Source organism: Acipenser ruthenus, chromosome 50, assembly GCF_902713425.1.
Source record: "Acipenser ruthenus chromosome 50, fAciRut3.2 maternal haplotype, whole genome shotgun sequence".
In the NCBI taxonomy this organism is placed as follows: Eukaryota; Metazoa; Chordata; class Actinopteri; order Acipenseriformes; family Acipenseridae; genus Acipenser; species Acipenser ruthenus.
Genome location: NC_081238.1, coordinates 3,368,858 through 3,388,408, shown reverse-complemented (window position 1 = coordinate 3,388,408; position 19,551 = coordinate 3,368,858). Strand labels below are relative to the sequence as shown.

The 19,551-nt window shown below is 41.0% G+C and overlaps 1 protein-coding gene across 3 annotated transcripts; it reads right to left on the bottom strand.

Moving 5' to 3' along the window:
- Positions 1-3,489: 3,489 nt before the first annotated feature.
- On the bottom strand, positions 3,490-15,954 carry LOC131721999 (zinc finger protein 664-like). Of its 3 annotated transcripts, XM_059015495.1 has the most exons (4): positions 15,730-15,954; positions 9,930-10,342; positions 5,859-6,310; positions 3,490-5,428 (listed from the first exon to the last, which is right to left on the bottom strand). In XM_059015495.1, exons 2-4 carry the CDS (start codon positions 9,965-9,967, stop codon positions 4,674-4,676), a joined length of 1,245 nt encoding a protein of 414 aa, XP_058871478.1. In that variant the 5' UTR covers positions 9,968-10,342; positions 15,730-15,954; the 3' UTR covers positions 3,490-4,673. The 3 variants fall into 3 exon arrangements, with proteins under 3 accessions (XP_058871478.1, XP_058871479.1, XP_058871480.1); XM_059015496.1 differs by lacking the exon at positions 9,930-10,342 and having other exon boundaries at positions 15,730-15,949; XM_059015497.1 differs by lacking the exons at positions 9,930-10,342; positions 15,730-15,954 and adding an exon at positions 6,876-7,534.
- Between the last annotated feature and the right edge of the window lie 3,597 nt (positions 15,955-19,551).

Sequence of the window (19,551 nt, the reverse complement as noted above, 5' to 3'; positions counted from 1 at the left end):
CCACAGAGAGGCCAACAATCACTTTGAAGGAGCTACAGAGTTCAGTGGCTGGGAGTGGAGTAATGGTGCATCAGTCAGCCATAACAAGAGCTCTGCATAACATTGCCCTGTATGGGAGAGTGGCAAGAAAGAAGCCATTACTCAAAAAGTACCATCTGAAAGCACGTCTGGAGTTTGCCAGAAAGCATAAGAGTGACCCAGCTGTGATGTGGGAAAAGGTTTTGTGGTCAGATGAGACCAAGATAGAGCTTTTTGGCCTAACTCAAAGCGCTATGTGTGGCGCAAACCTAACACTGCCCATGCCTCAAGACACACCATCCCTACAGTGAAGTATGGTGGTGGCAGCATCATGCTGTGGGGATGCTTCTCATCAGCAGGGACTGGGCATCTTGTTAAAATTGAAGGAAGAATGGATGGAGCAATATACAGGGAAATACTGCAAGAGAACCTTCTTCAGTCCACTAAAAAACTTAAGCTTGGGAGAAAATTCACCTTTCAGCAGGACAATAATCCCAAGCACAAGGCTAAAGCAACATTGGAGTGGCTCAAGAACAAAAAGGTGAATGACCTACAATGGCCCAGTCAAAGTCCTGATCTCAATCCCATTGAGAATCTGTGGCACTATTTGTAAATTGCAGTCCACAAGCGTCGTCCAACCAACCTGAACAACCTGGAGCAAATCTGCCAAGAAGAATGGGTCAAAATCACTCCGACACTGTGTGCAAAGCTGGTATACTTACCCCAAAAGACTTAAAGCTGTTATTGCAGCAAAAGGTGGCTCTACCAAATATTAATGTGTGGGGGTTGAATACTTATGCAAGCAAGATATTTCAGTTTTTTATTTTTCTTAAAAATATTTCCCAACATAAAACCAATGACACCTTACAATAATTGATTTTGAGTTTGAGTGTTTTAAAATAAAATATCAAACAGAACGAAATTTCAATGTACCATTTGTAATTCAGTAATATGAGAGAATTGGTCAGGGGTCTGAATACTTTTGCAAGGCACTATATATATATATATATATATATATATATATATATATATATATATATATATATATAAACAAACTGTTGGAGAAGCTTTGGAGCAAGATAAGTCTAGTGGGGAGGAAAGATGCTGAGGACCCTAAAGTGATGGACAAGAGTAAATGGGACTTTAGGGGAAACAGATTTTCAGAACAATATACTGGTAAAATTGAATTGGGAGGCTGCGTAAAGGGAAACATGGTGGTGGTGGAACATGTGTCGTTGATGTACCCAAACCAGCAAGAAAACAGGACATCTTACAGCTTGTGAACAATCTGTTTTTTCCTAAGGGAAAATGTGAGAAAGGGAAGTGGAAGGATTTCACACACATCCTAGATTTCCAGGGAGCTGTACTGGATAAAGAAATCGACATAATAGTAAAAATGGGAATTGTGAGATTCTACCTTTCAGAAGAAAGTATGCCAGATTCAGACAGTGAAAGACCAAAGACCATTTTGTCACTGAGTGATGAAGCTTCAGACGTGAAAGCTAATAAAGAGCCAGATTAAATCCATAGTAAGGCTGAAGTTCATGGAGACAAGCCAGAGGACATCAATAAGGCAGGATTTACAAAGCAGTACATACCTTGACAGTACATGGAAGAATATTCTCAAGACAGGTGAGGAGTATTTCCTGAACACATTCTAATCATGAATGCCACAACCCAAGTTTGGACCAGATAATTTGCTTACAAAGGAAAATTCTGGGACCACCTTGGAGGAGGTAAGCCAAAGTGTGTTTGTGTTGTGATGTTTGTGCTGTGATTGCTATACTGTTTTGCAACTTTATAGTGAAGGTGAATGCCAATGCCCAGCCTGTTTTTTTATTTTTATTTAAACCTTTTATTTTGGCCCTCATGCTGTTTATTTGTTCCTGTTTGTTTTTGTTAATTAAAGTGTGCTTTGTGTGTAAAACTACAGCTTTCTGTCTCTGGGTCTATTTCCTGCCATAACATCTTGGGCTGTGATGCTACCCTCTCACAGTTACCTTCTTACAGGTTGTCACAAAGAACTGATCCAAAGGCCAAAGTAACTCCAGCATTTCTTGCAATTTAATGTTTGAAACTGTTGATAATATTGTTTGAAATTAATGTTTTTTTATGATTTGGCATTCTGTTACAAACAGACAAAATCACCAAAGTAGAAGCATTATTTTCAAATAGTGGTCTCATTTTATATAGAAACAGAATCGGCATATGCATGAAACAGTTGTTCTTGAATCATGTTTATGGAAACGTGTTTCCTCGTGTATGCTGGGCTGCAGTAGGGCAGCTTCTTATTCAGAAAAAGCTTTTCTATAAAAGAGTGACACTACAGAACATTCATTTTTAATTCTATCTGATCCATATACCCTACCCCAAAGATGTAGCCAGCAGCAATGGTCCAGGGAGGGCTCTATCAGAATGCAACACCTCTAACTTTTTGGTTTTATTTTTGAATGTATTATATTTAGAGCCCTGTGTTTTATTCACTGTTGCTGTATAATGCTTGACTTGTCCGCCCTCTTCAGGACAAACTGTGCACATGCACAGATTCTGACAAAGGGATTCTGGTCACCTGGCATCTAGCCTGGTTTGCTTGGAAATGTACAATACTAAAAATTAATTGTCGATTGTTTGGGGGGTTCAACAAGCAAACTGGTTGCAAACAATCAATTTATTCAGGTATTTGTTGTACCAAGAAACTGGAAAATTGACCCATTCTGGGGATTTGTTTAATTATTCCAAAGTAATGCTTCTGTGTGTGTGTGTGTAGCTTGTAGAATGATGCAGGCCTTGTGAAAAATGTTTTGTTAACACCTGTATTGGACACACTTCAAAATACAAGTATATTAACTAGACTGTACTTAATATTGTGTTACATTTAATTAAAGTGCTTGCAATGATCTCTACCATATTGATTACAGATTTGAGTAAATCAATTCATACATTTTTTAAAAAGGATAGCAACACTTCTGTACAGTAGAATTATTTTTCAGACCTCATTTATGAACGTTTTATTAAAGCCAACATAAAAATGATCCAAAGTGACTCTATATAACTCTGTCACTTTGCACTTTCACTTGTGTTTTCTTCCTTTGTTTTTCTTTTGCAAATAAGACATCTAACCATTTTTAACTGGAGAAATTATATGCATGCACAGTGGTTTAAAGTTAATATATAATGCTTTAAAATAAATTCAAAATCATTATTTTCTTTCTTTTGTATTTGAGTCGTCCTGCGTACCCCCTATGACCTTTAGAAGTACCCCAGGGCTATGGGTATCCCCGGTTGAAACATCCTGCTTTGATAAAGTCAATATGTACATACAAGAAACTGTATAGAGACACCGTATGTATGCCACTCCATTGTGTATGTAAAAAAACGTCGAGAGAGAGAGATTCAGATGACAAGTTGAAAGGAAGGAACAGTTCTTAAATACAAGAGGAGTGAGTGAAGGGAAGACTGCCAATCATGTGGGGAAAATATGGGGGAAGAGATAACAACTCTAAGTAAAATTCTGAACAAGATAAAGAAAGAAAAGAAAAAAATAACCAAAACACATGCCCTTTGTTTATTAATGCACACATTCTGTTCAGTGGATGGTATGTGTGCAGGAAATATGAATGTAGGATAGCGAATGTAGTAGTAGTAGTATTAGTAGTAGTAAGTAGTAGTAAAGCCTCCTCATAATATGAAGGTCCCTTAACAAGATACAGTATCTACAACACAGCAGCATTTCATTATGAAGAAAAAAAAAAAGAAAATTTGTTTCAAAGCATCTGTTGCACCGGTATGGATCTGTACTAAAGGTAAACAAATCCACTGCAAACTCTACAGAACCACCTCACCCCGTGTTTATTTGAATTACCAGACTGCATTTTATATTTTGTGCTCTGTTACGGTAGATTAATCCATTAATAGTCGTAGCTAAGCTACGTTTTCATTTGTAATTTGTCAGAGTGTAAACTACTGTAAAAGAGCAAGAAAGAGGGATAAAACCTGTATGCCTCTCTGTACCTAAGATCAATACACATGTTTGCTAAACGTCTATTAATTGGGTCAGTTTACAAAAGCAGGCTAAAATAAAAGCATGACTAATGCACAGTGCAAAGCTACACGTCACGCAATATTCAGTCATTCATGTCAAAATACAGTCCTAAGACATTATTATTTAATTAGTTCTAAAATCGTGATGAATTTACAAGACTAATCATCCAGGCGATTGCCAGGACGGTGCAATCTTGCCTCTGGGATGCTATATACCGGGGTCAGGATACTCGTTCCAATAAATTTATTTATTTTCAGATTAATTAAGTTGAAATGCTGAACCCTGAAACTCATTTACCACACTGAGTTATCGATTTCTCCGGACTCGTATATCAACTAAGTTGCGGAATAGTTTCCTTTCTGCATATTCGCGCTCCCGGGCACTGACTGCATTTACAGCCTGACAGAAGAGAAGCCTCTTGTGACATTGCAATGAAATAACTGTTTTTTTATTTATGAATGAAATGAAAAGGAATGAAATCACATCATGGCACAAAACGTGATGTTGACATGCCAAATTTATTTGCCACAGCAGCCTGAGAAACCACAGGAGACTCCAGCATTAATCTGGTTTATGCAATTTACACAAGTCACAGCGTAATCACTACATTGCGCTACGCAAAGCTGTCTTGCTCTGAAAAGTGATCTCTGTCAGAGCAGCAGCACAGTTTCTCCTGTGTGAATTTGCTTGTGTGAAACAAGGCTGTGGACTGACTGAAACTCTTCCCATAGTTAGCGCAGCGATGCGGTTTCTCACCTGTGTGAATTCGCTGGTGTTTTTTCAGGTCTCCTGACTGTCTGAAACTCTTACCACAGTCAGAGCAGAGATATGGTTTCTCTCCTGTGTGAATTCGTTGGTGTCTTTTAAGGTCTCCTGACTGTCTGAAACTCTTCCCACAGTCAGAGCAGCAATATGGTTTCTTTCCTGTGTGAATTCTCTGGTGTTTTTTCAAGTTTTCTGACCGTCTGAAACTCTTCCCACAGTCAGAGCAGTGATACGGTTTCTCTCCTGTGTGAATTCGCTGGTGAGCTTTCAGGTTTCCCAATTGACTGAAACTCTTCCCACAATGAGAGCAGCAGTAAGGTTTATTTCCTGTGTGAATTCTCTGGTGTGTTTTCAGGTGTTCTGAACGACTGCAACTCTTCCCACAGTCAGAGCAGTGATACGGTTTCTCTCCTGTGTGAATTCGCTGGTGTGTTTTCAGGTTTCCCAATTGACTGCATCTCATCCCACAGTCAGAGCAGCAATACGGTTTCTGTCCTATGTGAATTCGCTGGTGTGCTTTCAGGGCTCGTAACTGGCTGAAACCTTTCCCACAGTCAGGATAGTCTACACCGCACGCCCTCGCTTTAGCTGCTGGACTGGAACCTGGAAAATAAACAGGAAAGAAAGTAAGAGGGGATGCTTGAAGGCTTAGGGCATGTGGCTAGGTGGTGGAGTGGATTAAAGCATGTGAATTTCAGTTGTGGAGGATTGCAGTGGGTTACATCAATTTAGAAAAACAAAGTTAAACTAAAAACCAAAGCAAAGTCAGTAAAGACTGATGCTGGTGAGTTCTGGGACCAAAATCTGACTTCTCCTGTAATGTTTTAGTTCTTTTTCTACCCACCTCCCCCGAGCAATGGCTACATTATATCTATATCTCAGGTTCACCAGTAGTGAGTCCAACCTTGAACTGGTTGGAGTGATGCAGGAAAAACAAACACCTAGTAATCTAACTGCTCCCTGCTTCTCAAGCAGACTGTGGAGATCTCGCAGCCTTGAATGACAAACGTCACAGCTACTGGGAGTCACTTACCTGCTAGACTGCATTCCGAATAAGACTGTCCGTCTTCCTTTCCACCTCCTTGCTGTCTCACGCAGATTCTCTCAAGCACCACGCTACACTCCCGCAGGCGTACAGGCTCCAGCTCAGGGATGTTTGGTTTGAAGTCATCCGATTCTTCCTTCCCTGGGTCCATGTGGTCAAACTCTACTTCAGGGGCCTCCTGTTTAATTCCCAGCACCTCTTCTTGTTTAACAGGAAGCAGTTCTTCTGTCTGGGGGATCTCCAATTCATTGTGCTCATCTTTAATCTCAGAGACCTCTGGCTGACTGCTGTCACATTGCATTTCACAGAGCTCCTGTTTAATGGGAAGGGAAGCCAGCCCAGAGAACTCCACTCTAATGGGGACAAGTTCACGTTCAGGGAACTCCTCTTTAATTGAGACACATTCTATCTTCACACTGTCCATGGCATGACACGGGATTCTGCCGGGAAAAAAAATATTTTTTTAAATTGCAATGCTGTTCATTGATTATAGTTATAGATCAATTACAGTATGCTCATGATTATGCTACTAACCATCTATTTATTGTTCGACTAATGTTTCATGTACCAATATGTTTATTAACTTGGCTTTTATTTATTTATTTGTCAATGCGAGTCTCTATAGTGAAAAAACGTAATGTGGGGAAAAAAATGGGTTTGTATTACCTTCCTCTAGTTCTAATATGAAAAGTCTAGTAAGAAAAGTTTCATATCCACATAACAATGCAGAAAAAAAAGCCAATGGTCATCGGGGAAAACAAAAAAAACATCTAGCACGGTCCATGAACAAGGTGGTGTAATACTGTACGTAGAAACATTTTAGCGCTCTTTTACAGACGGGTCTGTTATATGGAAAAGGGGAGTTAATAACTGAGTCTTTGACTTTAAGTACAGTATTTAGAATCATCTTGAATGTCTTCTCATGCAGCCGTTTTATTATATTTTACTATAGATTACTATTATAGATTACTGGGGAAATCTGTGATTATAGTGATCAAAAATTACCAGCTGCTGGGACAATACGTTCTTCACAGTGAACACCCCCACTGCAGGAAATACAGTAACTTATTCTGCGGTCATCGACAGCGATTCTATAGGAGACGTGAGATTAATAACTGAAGTCAAATTTATAACTTACATAAATTTCGAATGGAAGTAGACAGTAATAATTTTGTGATTGGTCGCTTTCCATAGTAACATACAATTGTCTTATTTCCATGTAACAGGTTGCGTTGTGCGATTTGAAAATACATCCACAACACAGTAATCAAAGGGGCAATGCAACATATAGAAGAATAGAAGCAAGTAAATGGATAAATAGACTGAACACGATTATGCCAATGGGACTCAACAGAAAAGAATGAACTAATTAACTTCAATAAATATATAACATTTAAATAAATAAATAAACAAAATTCATTCAAAAGTTGTGGGAGGCCAAATCTAGACTGATCCTCAGAGTCAGCAATAAGTTTATATAAAGTAGTGTTAATTAGAATTAATACAGATTCAAAGAGAGAAGTAAAAATGAAGTCACAAAATATAGAACACCATTACATCATGTAAGAATAAATCATGGATTTGAATGTAAACAATAACAAGTAGTTGTCATGCTGTCAAAAACCTATAAATACCTCCAATGTTTTGAGTCAAACACAGGCTCCCTTGACAAAGATATGTACAACATATCGAAACGTTGGGCAGCTGGCTCTTTGAGCTAAATATATATATATATATATATATATATATATATATTTTTTTACAATGTACCTTTTTAAAAGGGGGCAGTAGTGCACCATAGAAAACTTCAAAACACCAGGTTTTCGATACACAATATAGAACTATACACTGCTGTGAAAAAGTATTTGCCCAGTCTGATTTTCTGCATTTTTGAATATTTTTGACACTCAGATATTCAATCAAAACCTAATATTAGATAAAAGGGACCCTGAGTGAACAAATAACACAAAAATGTGATACATATTTCATTTATTTATTAAATAAAGTTATGCAACACCCAATGCCTCCGTGTGAAAAAGTAATCGCCCCTTAGACTCAATAACCGGTTACGCCACCTTTAGCAGCAATAACTGCAACCAAAGGCTTCCTGTAGTTATTGATTAGTCTCTCACAGCGCCGTGGAGGAATTTTGTCCCACTCCTCCATGCAGAACTGCTTCAACTCAGTGACATTTGTGGGTTTTCGAGCATGAACTGCTCGTTTCAGGTCCTGCTACAACATCTCAATGGGGTTTAGGTCTGGACTTTGACTAGGCCATTCCAAAACTTTAAATTTCTTGTTCTTCAACCATTCTGATGTAGACTTGCTTTTGTGCTACGGATCATTGTCTTGCTGCATGACCCAGCTGCGCTTCAGCTTCAGCTCATGGACAGATGGCCTGATATTCTCCTGTAGAATTCTCTGATACAGAGCAGAATTCATGGTTCCTTCAATGATGGCAAGGCGTCCAGGTCCTGATGCAGCACAGCATCCCCAAACCATGATACTGCCACCACCATGCTTGACCGTTGGTAAGAGGTTCTTACTGTGGAATGCAGTGTTTGGTTTTCGCCAGACATAATGGGGCCCATGTCGGCCAAAAAGTTCCACTTTTGACTCATCTGTCCATAGAACATTGTTCCAGAACTCTTGAGGATCATCCAGGTGCTTTTTGGCAAACTTGAGACGAGCATTCATGTTCTTCTTAGTGAGCAATGGTTTCCGCCTTGCTACTCTGCCATGAATCCCATTTTTGCCCAGTGTCTTTCTGATGGTGGGGTCATGAACACTGACCTTAGCCGAGGCGAGAGAGGCCTGCAGATCCCTGGATGTTGTTCTAGGGTTCTTTGTGAATTCCTGGACGATTTTACGCCTTGCTCTTGGAGAGACTTTGGCAGGACGGCCACTTCTGGGAAGATTCACTACTGTCCCAAACTTTCTCCATTTGGACAATATGGCTCTGACTGTGGTACGGTGGAGCCCCAGAGCCTTAGAAATGGCTTTGTAACCCTTTCCAGACTGATAGGCATCAACAACTTTTTTTCCAGAGGTCTTCAGGAATTTCTTTTGTTCGTGGCATGATGTGCCTCTAGAATCTGTGTGCTGACAACTTCACTCTGATGGTAAGAGACAAAGTTAGTCAGATTTATATTGATCAGGCCTGGTTGTTAACCAAAGTACTCAAACAGCTGACCCCAATTATCCCTTTAATTGGGTTGAGTTAACTGGGGAGGGGGGTCAATAACTTTTTCACACCTTTAGATTGCATGTTTGGTTACCTTGCACACCAAACAAACGAAGCACCAAACTTTGGTGTCATTTTTTCTCTTAGACCACTATATACTACTACAACCCACAAAAAAATCCGACCAAATACAATGTGAAAAATATGCAAAAATGCAGAAAATCAGTCAGGGGGGGGAAACTTTTTCACGACACTGTACATAAACATAAGTCACATTGCCTAGCTTATCATATGGAAACAGATTGTGTTCTACAGTATCTATATAGAGCCCCACAACAGAGAAAATGTTATCAGGGTTTGAACAGTCTAGATTCATGGAGGTATTATGTTGCATGTGACTTTAAGAACATAATAAATGTTACAAACAAGGAGGTGGTCCATTTGGCCCATCTTGCTCATTTGGTTGTTTATTGATCCAAGCAAAACCTCATCAAGCCCTTTCTTGAAGTACATGAAGTGTTGCGCTTTCTTACCAGATTTATTTGAATGTTATAGTCGGTGACAATGACCATTGAATACACTGGAACTGGAAATATTTAACCAGCAAGCATTCCACCAAAGCTGTAGCATTATTAGCTGTGTATTAGACTCTTATGCACTTTGCAAAAGGAATTTGGCAGCTATTTAACACGTAATGGCCATAAGAGACTAAGTATCGTAATAGTATTGAATATCATGATACTGTGCATGGTATCGTATTGATGCTCCCTAAACGAGGTATTGCAGAATACTAATATACACACACATTATATACTGATGCACAATGAAAATGCAAGTGTCTTAAGTTTTACATCAATAGCTCTTTGGGCACATACATAATGTTACTTGCATTTTGGGCTCCCGAGTGGCGCATCCGGCAAAGGCACTCCGCCGGTTCGAGTCCAGTCTATTCCACTGCCGACCGTGGACAAGAGCTCCCAAGGAGCGGCGCACAATTGGCTGAGCGTCGCCTGGGTGGGGATGGCTTAGGTCGGCCAGGGTGTCCTCGGCTCACCACGCACCAGCGACCCCTGTGGACTGGCTGGGCGCCTGCGGGCTTGCCTGTAAGCTGCCCAGAGAAGTGTTGTCCTCCGACGCTGTAGCGCTGAGGTGGTTGCATGGTGGGCGTGCAGAGTGAAAAGATGCATTCGTCTGACGGCACACGCTTCGGAGGACAGCGTGTGCTCATCTTCACCGCTACCGAGTCAGCGCAAGGGTGATAGCCAATTATTTTAGGCTCAGCTCACCGCTATTTCAAAGTGGGAAAAACAGGGTAAAAATCAATAGCCGACTACAAAATTAAAAAAAAAAAAATTATATTATATTATATATATATATATATATATTACACACACACACACATTACATTTTACATAGTGAGCAGATCAGTTTGTTGATTGTTTGAGTAGCATTATTCCTTGGGATAACAAAATACCGAGCTCAAGACTGAGTCATGTGATTTCATAAAAAATGCCAGGTGCTCAAGTGTTTGGTATTTGAGTTGAATTAAAATTGCCATGAGTTGATAAGAATCTGTATAAATAGCCATTTGATTTTAATTAAAGCAAGAACAGCGAAAGATACGACCGTGCCCGGCTTGAGTAATGAAGATCGCCTGGCTGCTATCGGCATGATTGAAGACAGACTATCTGTGAGAGAACTTGCCCAGAGAATGAGATGTTCTGCTTCAACAAATCAGCAGACTAGTCCAGAGAATCCAGGAAGCCGCCTCTGTGAGGGACAAGCCATGTCCTGGAAGGCAGAGGGGCACCACACCGGCCCAGGACCATTATGTGGACTGTGGAGTGGTGGAAGTGTGATGATGTGGGGAGGAATCTCCTTTAACACAAGAATGCCTGTGGTGCAGATTGAAGGTAACCTTACTGCTCAGCGATACATTGACGAAGTCCTTGAGTGTGGCAAAGTGCCCACCCCTTTATATTTATGTATGTTTTATTATTATTGTTGTTGTTGTAATTATTATTAGTATTATTATTGTAGTTTTATGCAGGCGGACAAAGCCGTCCGTATTAGTTATTTTGAGATGACGGCGAAAAGCTGTGTGTTTGTTTGTTTGTTTCGTTTAGTTATTTAAAAACCCCATGCAGCTGGTGACCATCTCCCGAGTTAATTAACTGACTAATTGTTGCTAATCGGGAGATGGTCACCTGTATAAAAACGTGCAGCTTTTCTGCACTGAAGGAGAGAGTGTTCAGGGAGTAAGGAACGGGAGTTAAGGAGAGAAGAGAAAAGCGAAAACAACTGCTATTGTGCTGGAATTGCCAGCACAATATTTGTTAGCACAATTGTTTGTTTGTTTGTTTTGTTTGGCCAACGTGCCCTTTTGTTTCTGTCTTTTGTTATGTTTAAATATTTTGTTTTATTATTTAATAAACGCGCTGAGTGCCAGTTGCGCTACAGTTTTGCCCAGTACTTCTTTGTTTATGATTTACTCCTTCCTGGTCTGTGACGTCATTGCAACCACTCTGCCACATTGAGGCAGCAGTTTTTCCGTTCCTGCAAGCCAATCCGGAAGTGTTGATTTTCCAGCAGGCCAATGCAAAACTACACAGTGCTAGGATTACAATTGCACGACTTCAAGAAAACAAGGTCTTGCCGTGGCCAGCTTTTCCTCCTGACCTGGGTCCAATAGAAGATCTGTGGGACCAAACTCGCCAGTACCATCCACAGGAGACAACCTCCAGAGGCTGATAAGGTCTCTCCGTCAACGCTGCCAGGATTGTGTTAATGCTCAGGATGGTCATATAATGTTTTCATTTTGACAGTGTGTCACATTTCATACTGAAAACTTAACTTAATTCTTTGATTTGTATTTTGTTTTTCACATTTTCTGTGATTGTTTGATAGATATGTTTAAAATATTTGATTAAATCCATTAGACCCGAGTGTTGCATTTCTTTTGTGCATTAGTATAATTACATTAACCATCTATGGTGCACACCTCAATACCCTGTATATAAAACTTAAATATGTAAATCACCTCTAAGGCACACGGCATTGTGTTCATTGCAATTGAGATCATCCAAAACACAGTGGTTCCCAACCTGTGGTCCGCAAACAACTCATTTCTACACAATCACACGTGCTGCTACTATTACTAAGCAACACAGCTTACATATAAACAAAGTAAACACAATTTGAAATGCTGTATGTAACTGCGAACAGAAGTACTTTAAATAAACAATACAAGGCGGCTTAACTGCCAAAGAACGGGAGTTTGTTATTTTTCAAAACACGCAATGTAATAAGTAAGGGTGCACAGATTAAGATTTTCTTGGCCGATACTGATAATAATAGACAGTGCAGGTAAGCTATTATAAACAACTAGAACAAAACATGGGGCCTATATTTAAACTGTTTTATAATTATAGATGTTAAATGAACAGATATCATTTACTTCTTGTATGACAAAAATGAACAGCTATTGTTTACTTGTTGCATTTACTTCAGAAAATGAATACAAAGTATACTATTAATACTAATACTATTATATTGTGTGCTTGACAGAAATGTATACATTTGTTTCACAACAGTGTAAGGTTGTGGGAAAGAGATTTCACTGAATACACATCAGTCCAGACTTTTCTGAAGGCCTCAGTTTATTTCCAATCATATACTTCATTACCCAGTCCTCCCAATAGGGTACACACGCCACAGACAGTCAATATATACATAGCATCCTAAGAGTTCACCGTCAGGCATTTAGTAGCAACTCTGAAAGACATTCAGGTTACATTGCTTTTTATAATCTTCTGATATCCCTGCACAACTATTAACCACCATGCGCTACTTGATCAACTCTCTTGAGGTATGACACAGGCCCGGTTTTTGGGATGAAACCGCATAACAGTCTCGCGTTTCGATCACAGGAATATGACGTCAACACGAGTGGGAAAGCTTGGAGGCATTGTGATCGGAGACAGAGAGATCTACTTTACAGAACCTTTCAATTAAAATATAAATGTGGTATTTTTCTGCACTAATAAACTATGGGTGACTATTACGTTATACAAATTGTCATGTTATGCATGAATATAAGAATTGTTTTTCTTTCAAATAGTATATATCTATAATAATTTGCATGGTTTGTTTTAATTGCATATTATATATATATATCCATCCTACCCACTATTACAGTTTCGTGACAGGATTCATTAGTTCATCTGTAATGTAAATCACAGTTTAACATACAGACTGCTCGTTCTCAGGGTTCTGGGCTGCTTTGCTTTTATAAAGTCCCAAATTTTGGGCTGCTTTGCTTTTCTGAATTCACCCCAGTTTTTGGGATATTCTGATCAGCCGACAGCGTTAGAGTTTCTAAGTCATGCATGCTCAGTTTAACATTAAAAAAAAGCAGACGAACACTGGATCACGAGTTCATTTAAGAGTAACCCTTAGTACATGAATCAAAGTTAATGGATTTTTTTCTCTCCCCAGAAAACATTTTATGAAGAAACAGAAATAAAATGTAAATGTTAAAAAAAAAAACACGTATTTCTTTATTACAATGAAGAAACTACATTGCACTGAAATAGATACATGAATTCATTAAAGCAGTCATTTTCCTTTATGGACATTACATAAGACCATGAGATGTCTTTGGAATACCATGATCCTTCTCAAAAATGTGTTTTAATATTAGCCTTTAATAAAGGAAAACGACTGATTAAATTAATTTTCATGTATCTATTTCAGCGCAATGTAGTTTCTTCATTGTAATAAATAAATTCTTTTTTTTTAACATTTACATTTTATTTCTGTTTCTTAATAAAAAAAAAAAAATGTTTTCTGGGAACAGTAAAAAAAAAAACACATCTATTACTATTACTTATAGCATACCTAATGTGAACGTCACACTATTTCCTACAGTGCAGTGTTACAGACCACATGCATTCATTACAATAGTCACACAAAAATAACATTTCGCATTTGCAGTGTGGAGTAGTGGTTAGGGCTCTGGACTCGACCGGAGGGTCGTGGGTTCAATCCCAGGTGGGGACACTGCTGCTGTACCCTTGAGCAAGGTACTTTACCTAGGATTGCTCCAGTAAAAAACCAACTGTATAAATGGGTAATTGTATGTAAAAATAATGTGATGAATTGTAAGTCGCCCTGGATAAGGGCGTCTGCTAAGAAATAAATAATAATAATAGCCACTTACTGTCAAACATTGTGCTTATAACTTCTACCTATACTGTACAGTAGAAAAAAAAGTAGTCCACATAGTCAACTACAACAACAACTTTTGTTAAATTCTCATTTTAAGCACACGCTGATTAAACATGCAGCACAACAAATTGTTCACTTAACCAACAATAACAAAAAAATGGTCAAATTCGTTACTTAAAAGACGGCACAATAATCAATTTCTGCTTCAAAATGCCGCCGAATACACCCGCAACACATGCAGATTAAGCAAGATCAATAACAAATGGTAACTGTGAAGTACCAGTACATTGTGTAGTAATAATAATAATAATAATAATAATAATAATAATAATAATAATAATAGCTAGAAATAGATAGATTCAGTTGCTACACGAGATAACGGGTGTGAGGACCAGCACTGTCATTTACATTTACTGGATCCGAGGACGACCCATGATCAATGCATTATTTGTCAGGAGTTTTTGTCAAACAAAACTCTTAAACCTGCAAAATTGAAACGCCATGTACCTGCAAGTATTCGCAATGTTAAAAAATAAAATAAAAACATAAAACTAAAAGAAACATAAACTTTGCCATCAGCAACTTTCAATGCGCAAAATAACAACATTGCTACTGACCGGTAGCGAAAACAGTTCCAAGCCCAGGGACCTCATTAAGGTAGGTACGTTACATACATACTTTACTTTCTACATGCACTTACACATATACAAATTAGTTTTAAAATGCTATTGTGAAAAAAATGTTATTATTATTTATTTCTTAGCAGACGCCCTTATCCAGGGCGACTTACAATTGTTACAAGATATCACATTATACATTATTTCACATTATGCAGATATCATATCACATTATTTTACAAACAATTATCCATTTATACAGTTGGGTTTTTACTGGAGCAATCTAGGTAAAGTACCTTGCTCAAGGGTACAGCAGCAGTGTCCCCCACCAGGGATTGAACCCACGACCCTCCGGTCAAGAGTCCAGAGCCCTAACCACTACTCCACACTGCTGCAAATAATGCGTGGCAACTGGTCCGTGGGAAAAATCCAAACACCAAGGTGCTCCAGACATTGAAAAGATTGGGAACCCCTGAACCAACACACGCCTGCAGACTATGGAGGTTTAGTTCATTGCAATTGGTTCTATATCTTATTGTTAGCCCTGTCACCCGTGCTCACTACGAGATGGTCTCCAGTAGAACACTAGATAAGCGCATTGCAAGTGACCCATTGCATAAAAAACTGTTACACAAACCCTGCTGTTAATTTCTGTGCCTACATTAATTGTTCTAGCTACAAATTCACCAGAGGTATAACAAGATCCATTTCTCCAGCGCCTTTTAGTTCATTTGTTATATTTTTAAATTGAATCGGCCTCATTTTGTAAACAAAGCCTGGGTCTGCAACATCCGTGTGTCGCAAACAACTAAACAAAAATGTAACTTACTTTTAATCGTCCACGCCTAGAAAACTGTTGTGCAACACCATTTAAATAAATACCTAATAATAATAATTCCGAATGGATGAGTCGTTTTTTTTAACTTCTGATGTTTGAAAAACGGCGCCGTGTCTTCTAAATGCTTGCAGGCGCCATTTTAATACGTCACTGAAGCTCTTAGCGCCTGACTCGGTCACATGATCGGGTTGCATTCCACAGTCACAGACGCCTAGAATAGGGGTAAACAATTATTTCATGTCAAGGTCCAAAATTCTTAGTTACAGCAAGGTGAAATCAATGGGTCAAACCAATGTTTGTGTAGGGCACGTTTTTTTTTTTTTATATCATTGTCGGACTTCTGGCGTCTTCTGAATGACTCCGTTTATTTATTTTTATTTTTTAAATTACATTTTAATCCGTTTAAAGGCAAAATCATAGCAAAACATAAATAATAATTTGTATACACCGAGCAAAAAAAAGAAAAAATCAGAAGGGCAAAATACAGTTTGCCACCCTGTGGCCTATGGTTTAGGCGCCTACGGTCTCAATCAAGTTACAGTTCAACAAGAACAAGGTCACAAAAATCAAGCGTGTGCAATTTTTTCTTCTTTTTTTTTTACACGATAAATATATACCCCCACCTGTTTTTTATTTTATTTTATTTATTTATTTGGCAGTTCTACACGAATCATAGGAATTATTATTATTTATTTCTTAGCAGACGCCCTTATCCAGGGCAACTTACAGTCGTAAACCAAAATACATTTCAAGAATCACAGTACAAGTAATAATACAATTAAGAGCAAGATAAATACAATGACTTTGGTTCAAGCAAGTACAAGTGTGACAAAATACAATTCAATAATACAGCAGATAACAGTGTCAGTGATAGTTACATCAGGATATGATTAAATACAAAATACTACAGATTAAACACTTGGCAGATTACAGTACTCTGAAGTACAGGATTAAATGCAGTAAAATAGGGGGCAGATAAGAGCAAGTAAAGCGCATTTAAGGAAGGGCGATAAGTGTCCCAGGGGAAAAACAGAGGAGTTCTACAGGTGCTGTCTGAAGAGGTGAGTCTTAAGGAGGCGCCGGAATGTGGTCAGGGACTGGGCAGTCCTGACATCTGTAGGAAGGTCATTCCACCACTGCGGAGCGAGGGTGGAGAAGGAGCGGGCTCTGGAGGCAGGGGAGCGTAGAGGAGGTAGAGCCAGTCTTCTAGTGCAGGCGGAGCGGAGAGGTCGAGTGGGGGTGTAGGGAGAGATGAGGGTCTGGAGGTAGCTGGGAGCAGTCTGGTCAAGGCATCTGTAGGCTAGTACAAGAGTCTTGAACTGGATGCGAGCGGTGATCGGGAGCCAGTGGAGTGAGCGGAGTAGTGGAGTTGCATGGGAGAACCGAGGCAGAGAGAACACCAGGCGGGCAGCGGAGTTCTGGATGAGCTGGAGCGGACGGGTGGCGGACACAGGGAGGCCAGCCAGGAGGGAGTTGCAGTAGTCTAGGCAGGAGAGTACCAAGGCCTGGACCAGGAGCTGGGTGGCATAGTTGGTGAGGAAGGGTCGGATTCTTCGGATGTTGCGGATGTTGCTCAGTGCGTGCCAGAGTGGAGATGTGCTGGGAATAAGAGAGGCAGGGGACCAGGGTGACTCCGAGGTTCTTAGCGGAGGAAGAGGGAGAGAGTGTGGTAGATTCCAGAGGAACAGAGATATAGAGAGACCAGAGGAGGAGGGAAAGAAAAGGAGGTCAAATTTAGAGAGGTTGAGTTTGAGGTGATGCGAGTGCATCCAGGAGAAAATAGCAGACAGACAGGTAGAGATACGGGAGGGGATGGTGGAGTCAGAGGTGGGGAAGGAGAGGAAAATCTGAGCATCATCAGCATAGAAATGGTATGAGAAACCATAGGATGCGATGAGGGGGCCCAGGGAGCGGGTGTAGAGAGAGAACAGGAGAGGACCCAAGACTGACCCTTGGGGGACTCCTGTTAAGAGAGGGCGAGGTGTAGAGGTTGCTTCACGCCATGTTACCTGGTAAGTGCGGTTGGAGAGGTAGGAGGAGAACCAGGCCAGAGCAGTGCCAGAGATCCCCAGGTCAGCGAGAGATGATAGTAGAATAGAGTGATCAACAGTGTCAAAGGCAGCAGAGAGGTTGAGGAGAATTAGGACAGAGGAGAGAGAGGCAGCTCGGGCAGAGTTTAGTGAGTTGGTGACAGACAGGAGGGCGGTTTCAGTGGAGTGAGCAGAGCGGAAGCCAGATTGGAGAGGGTCGAGCAGAGAGTGGTTGGACAGGAAAGCAGAGAGCTGGCGGTGTACAGTTCGCTCGAGGGTTTTGGAGAGGAAGGGTAGGAGGGAGACAGGATGGTAGCTCTGGAGGGAGGTGGGCTCGAGGGTAGGTTTTTTGAGGAGGGGAGTGATAGAGGCTTTTTTGAAGGCAGAGGAAAAGAGACCAGAAAGTAGAGAGGTGTTGAGAAGGGAGGAGATGAAGGGAAGTAGAGCAGGAGCAGCAGCTTGAAAGAGGTGAGTGGGGAAGGTGTCCAGGGCACACGTGGTGGGTTTGTGACCCTGGAGCAGGGAGGAGAGGTCAGAGTCTGAGAGGGGCGAGAAGGTGGAGAAGGAGGGTGAGTTAGTAGGGGATGCAGTGGGTGTAGGGGTTGGAGCAGGAGAGGGTGCGGGGGAGGGAAAGGTGTTAAAGAGTTTGCGGATATCTGAGATTATAGAAGAGAAGAAGGAGGCAAAGTCATCAGGGGAGATAGAGGAGGGAGGAGAAGGTAGAGAATAGTTTACGTGGGTTGTTAATAGAGGCTTGGATTACAGATTGGAAATAAGTACATTTAGCAGAGGAGAGAGTTGAGGAGAAGGAGGAGAGGAGGGTGCGGTAAAGGTCTAGGGCAGCAGCGAGTTTTTTTCTCTTCCATTTCTTTTCAGCAGATCGAAGTGTGATTCTTGCTGAGCGGAGCACAGAGGAGAGCCAGGGTTGGGGAAGGGAGGGGCAAGCAGGTCGGGAGGTGAGGGGACAGAGGGAGTCGAGGGAGGAGCTGAGGGAGGAGAAGAGGGTGGAGGTAGCAAAGTCTAAGGAGAGTTGTGAAAAGGAGTCGATAGGAGGGAGGTGAGAGAGGGCAGTGGAGTCAAGGACAGAGGGGGAGAGAGAGCGGAGGTTACGGCGAGAGGTGACAGTGGGGGTAGGAGGAGCAGGGAGAGAGGGGAGAAACAGAGAAAAAGAGATGAAATAGTGATCAGAGAGGTCCAGGGGGGTGACAGAGAGGGTAGAGGGGCAGCAGGCCCTGGAGAAGGTGAGGTCCAGTTGACGGCCAGCTTTGTGGGTAGGAGGGGATGGAGAGAGACAGAGGTCGAAGGAGTGAAGGAGAGGGAGGAATCCAGCAGAGTGGCTGGGGTTGGAGAGATGGATGTTGAAGTCACCTAACAGGACAGTTGGGTTAGACAGAGAGGGGAGGGAGGAGAGGAGATAGTCGAGTTCATCTAGAAAGTGAGCGAGAGGCCCAGGGGGGCGGTACAGTACAATTAGCAGGAGTTGACAGGTTAGTTGGACTGCATGAAATTCAAAGGTATTAACAGAGAGTGAGGAGAGATCGGAGGGGACAGAAAAAGAGTAAGGAGGGAGAGAGGAGAAGACCAGTCCCACCTCCCCGTACAGTGAGACGCAGGGTATGGGACAGGATGTAGAGAGAGGACAGGGCAGGAGGAGTCATAGTGTTATCAGGGGACAGCCAGGTTTCAGTGAGAGCAAGGAAATCGAGAGAGAGAGGTGGGCGGCAAAGGCAGAGATGAAATCAGCTTTGTTAGCAGAAGAGTGGCAGTTCCAGAGTGCACCAGA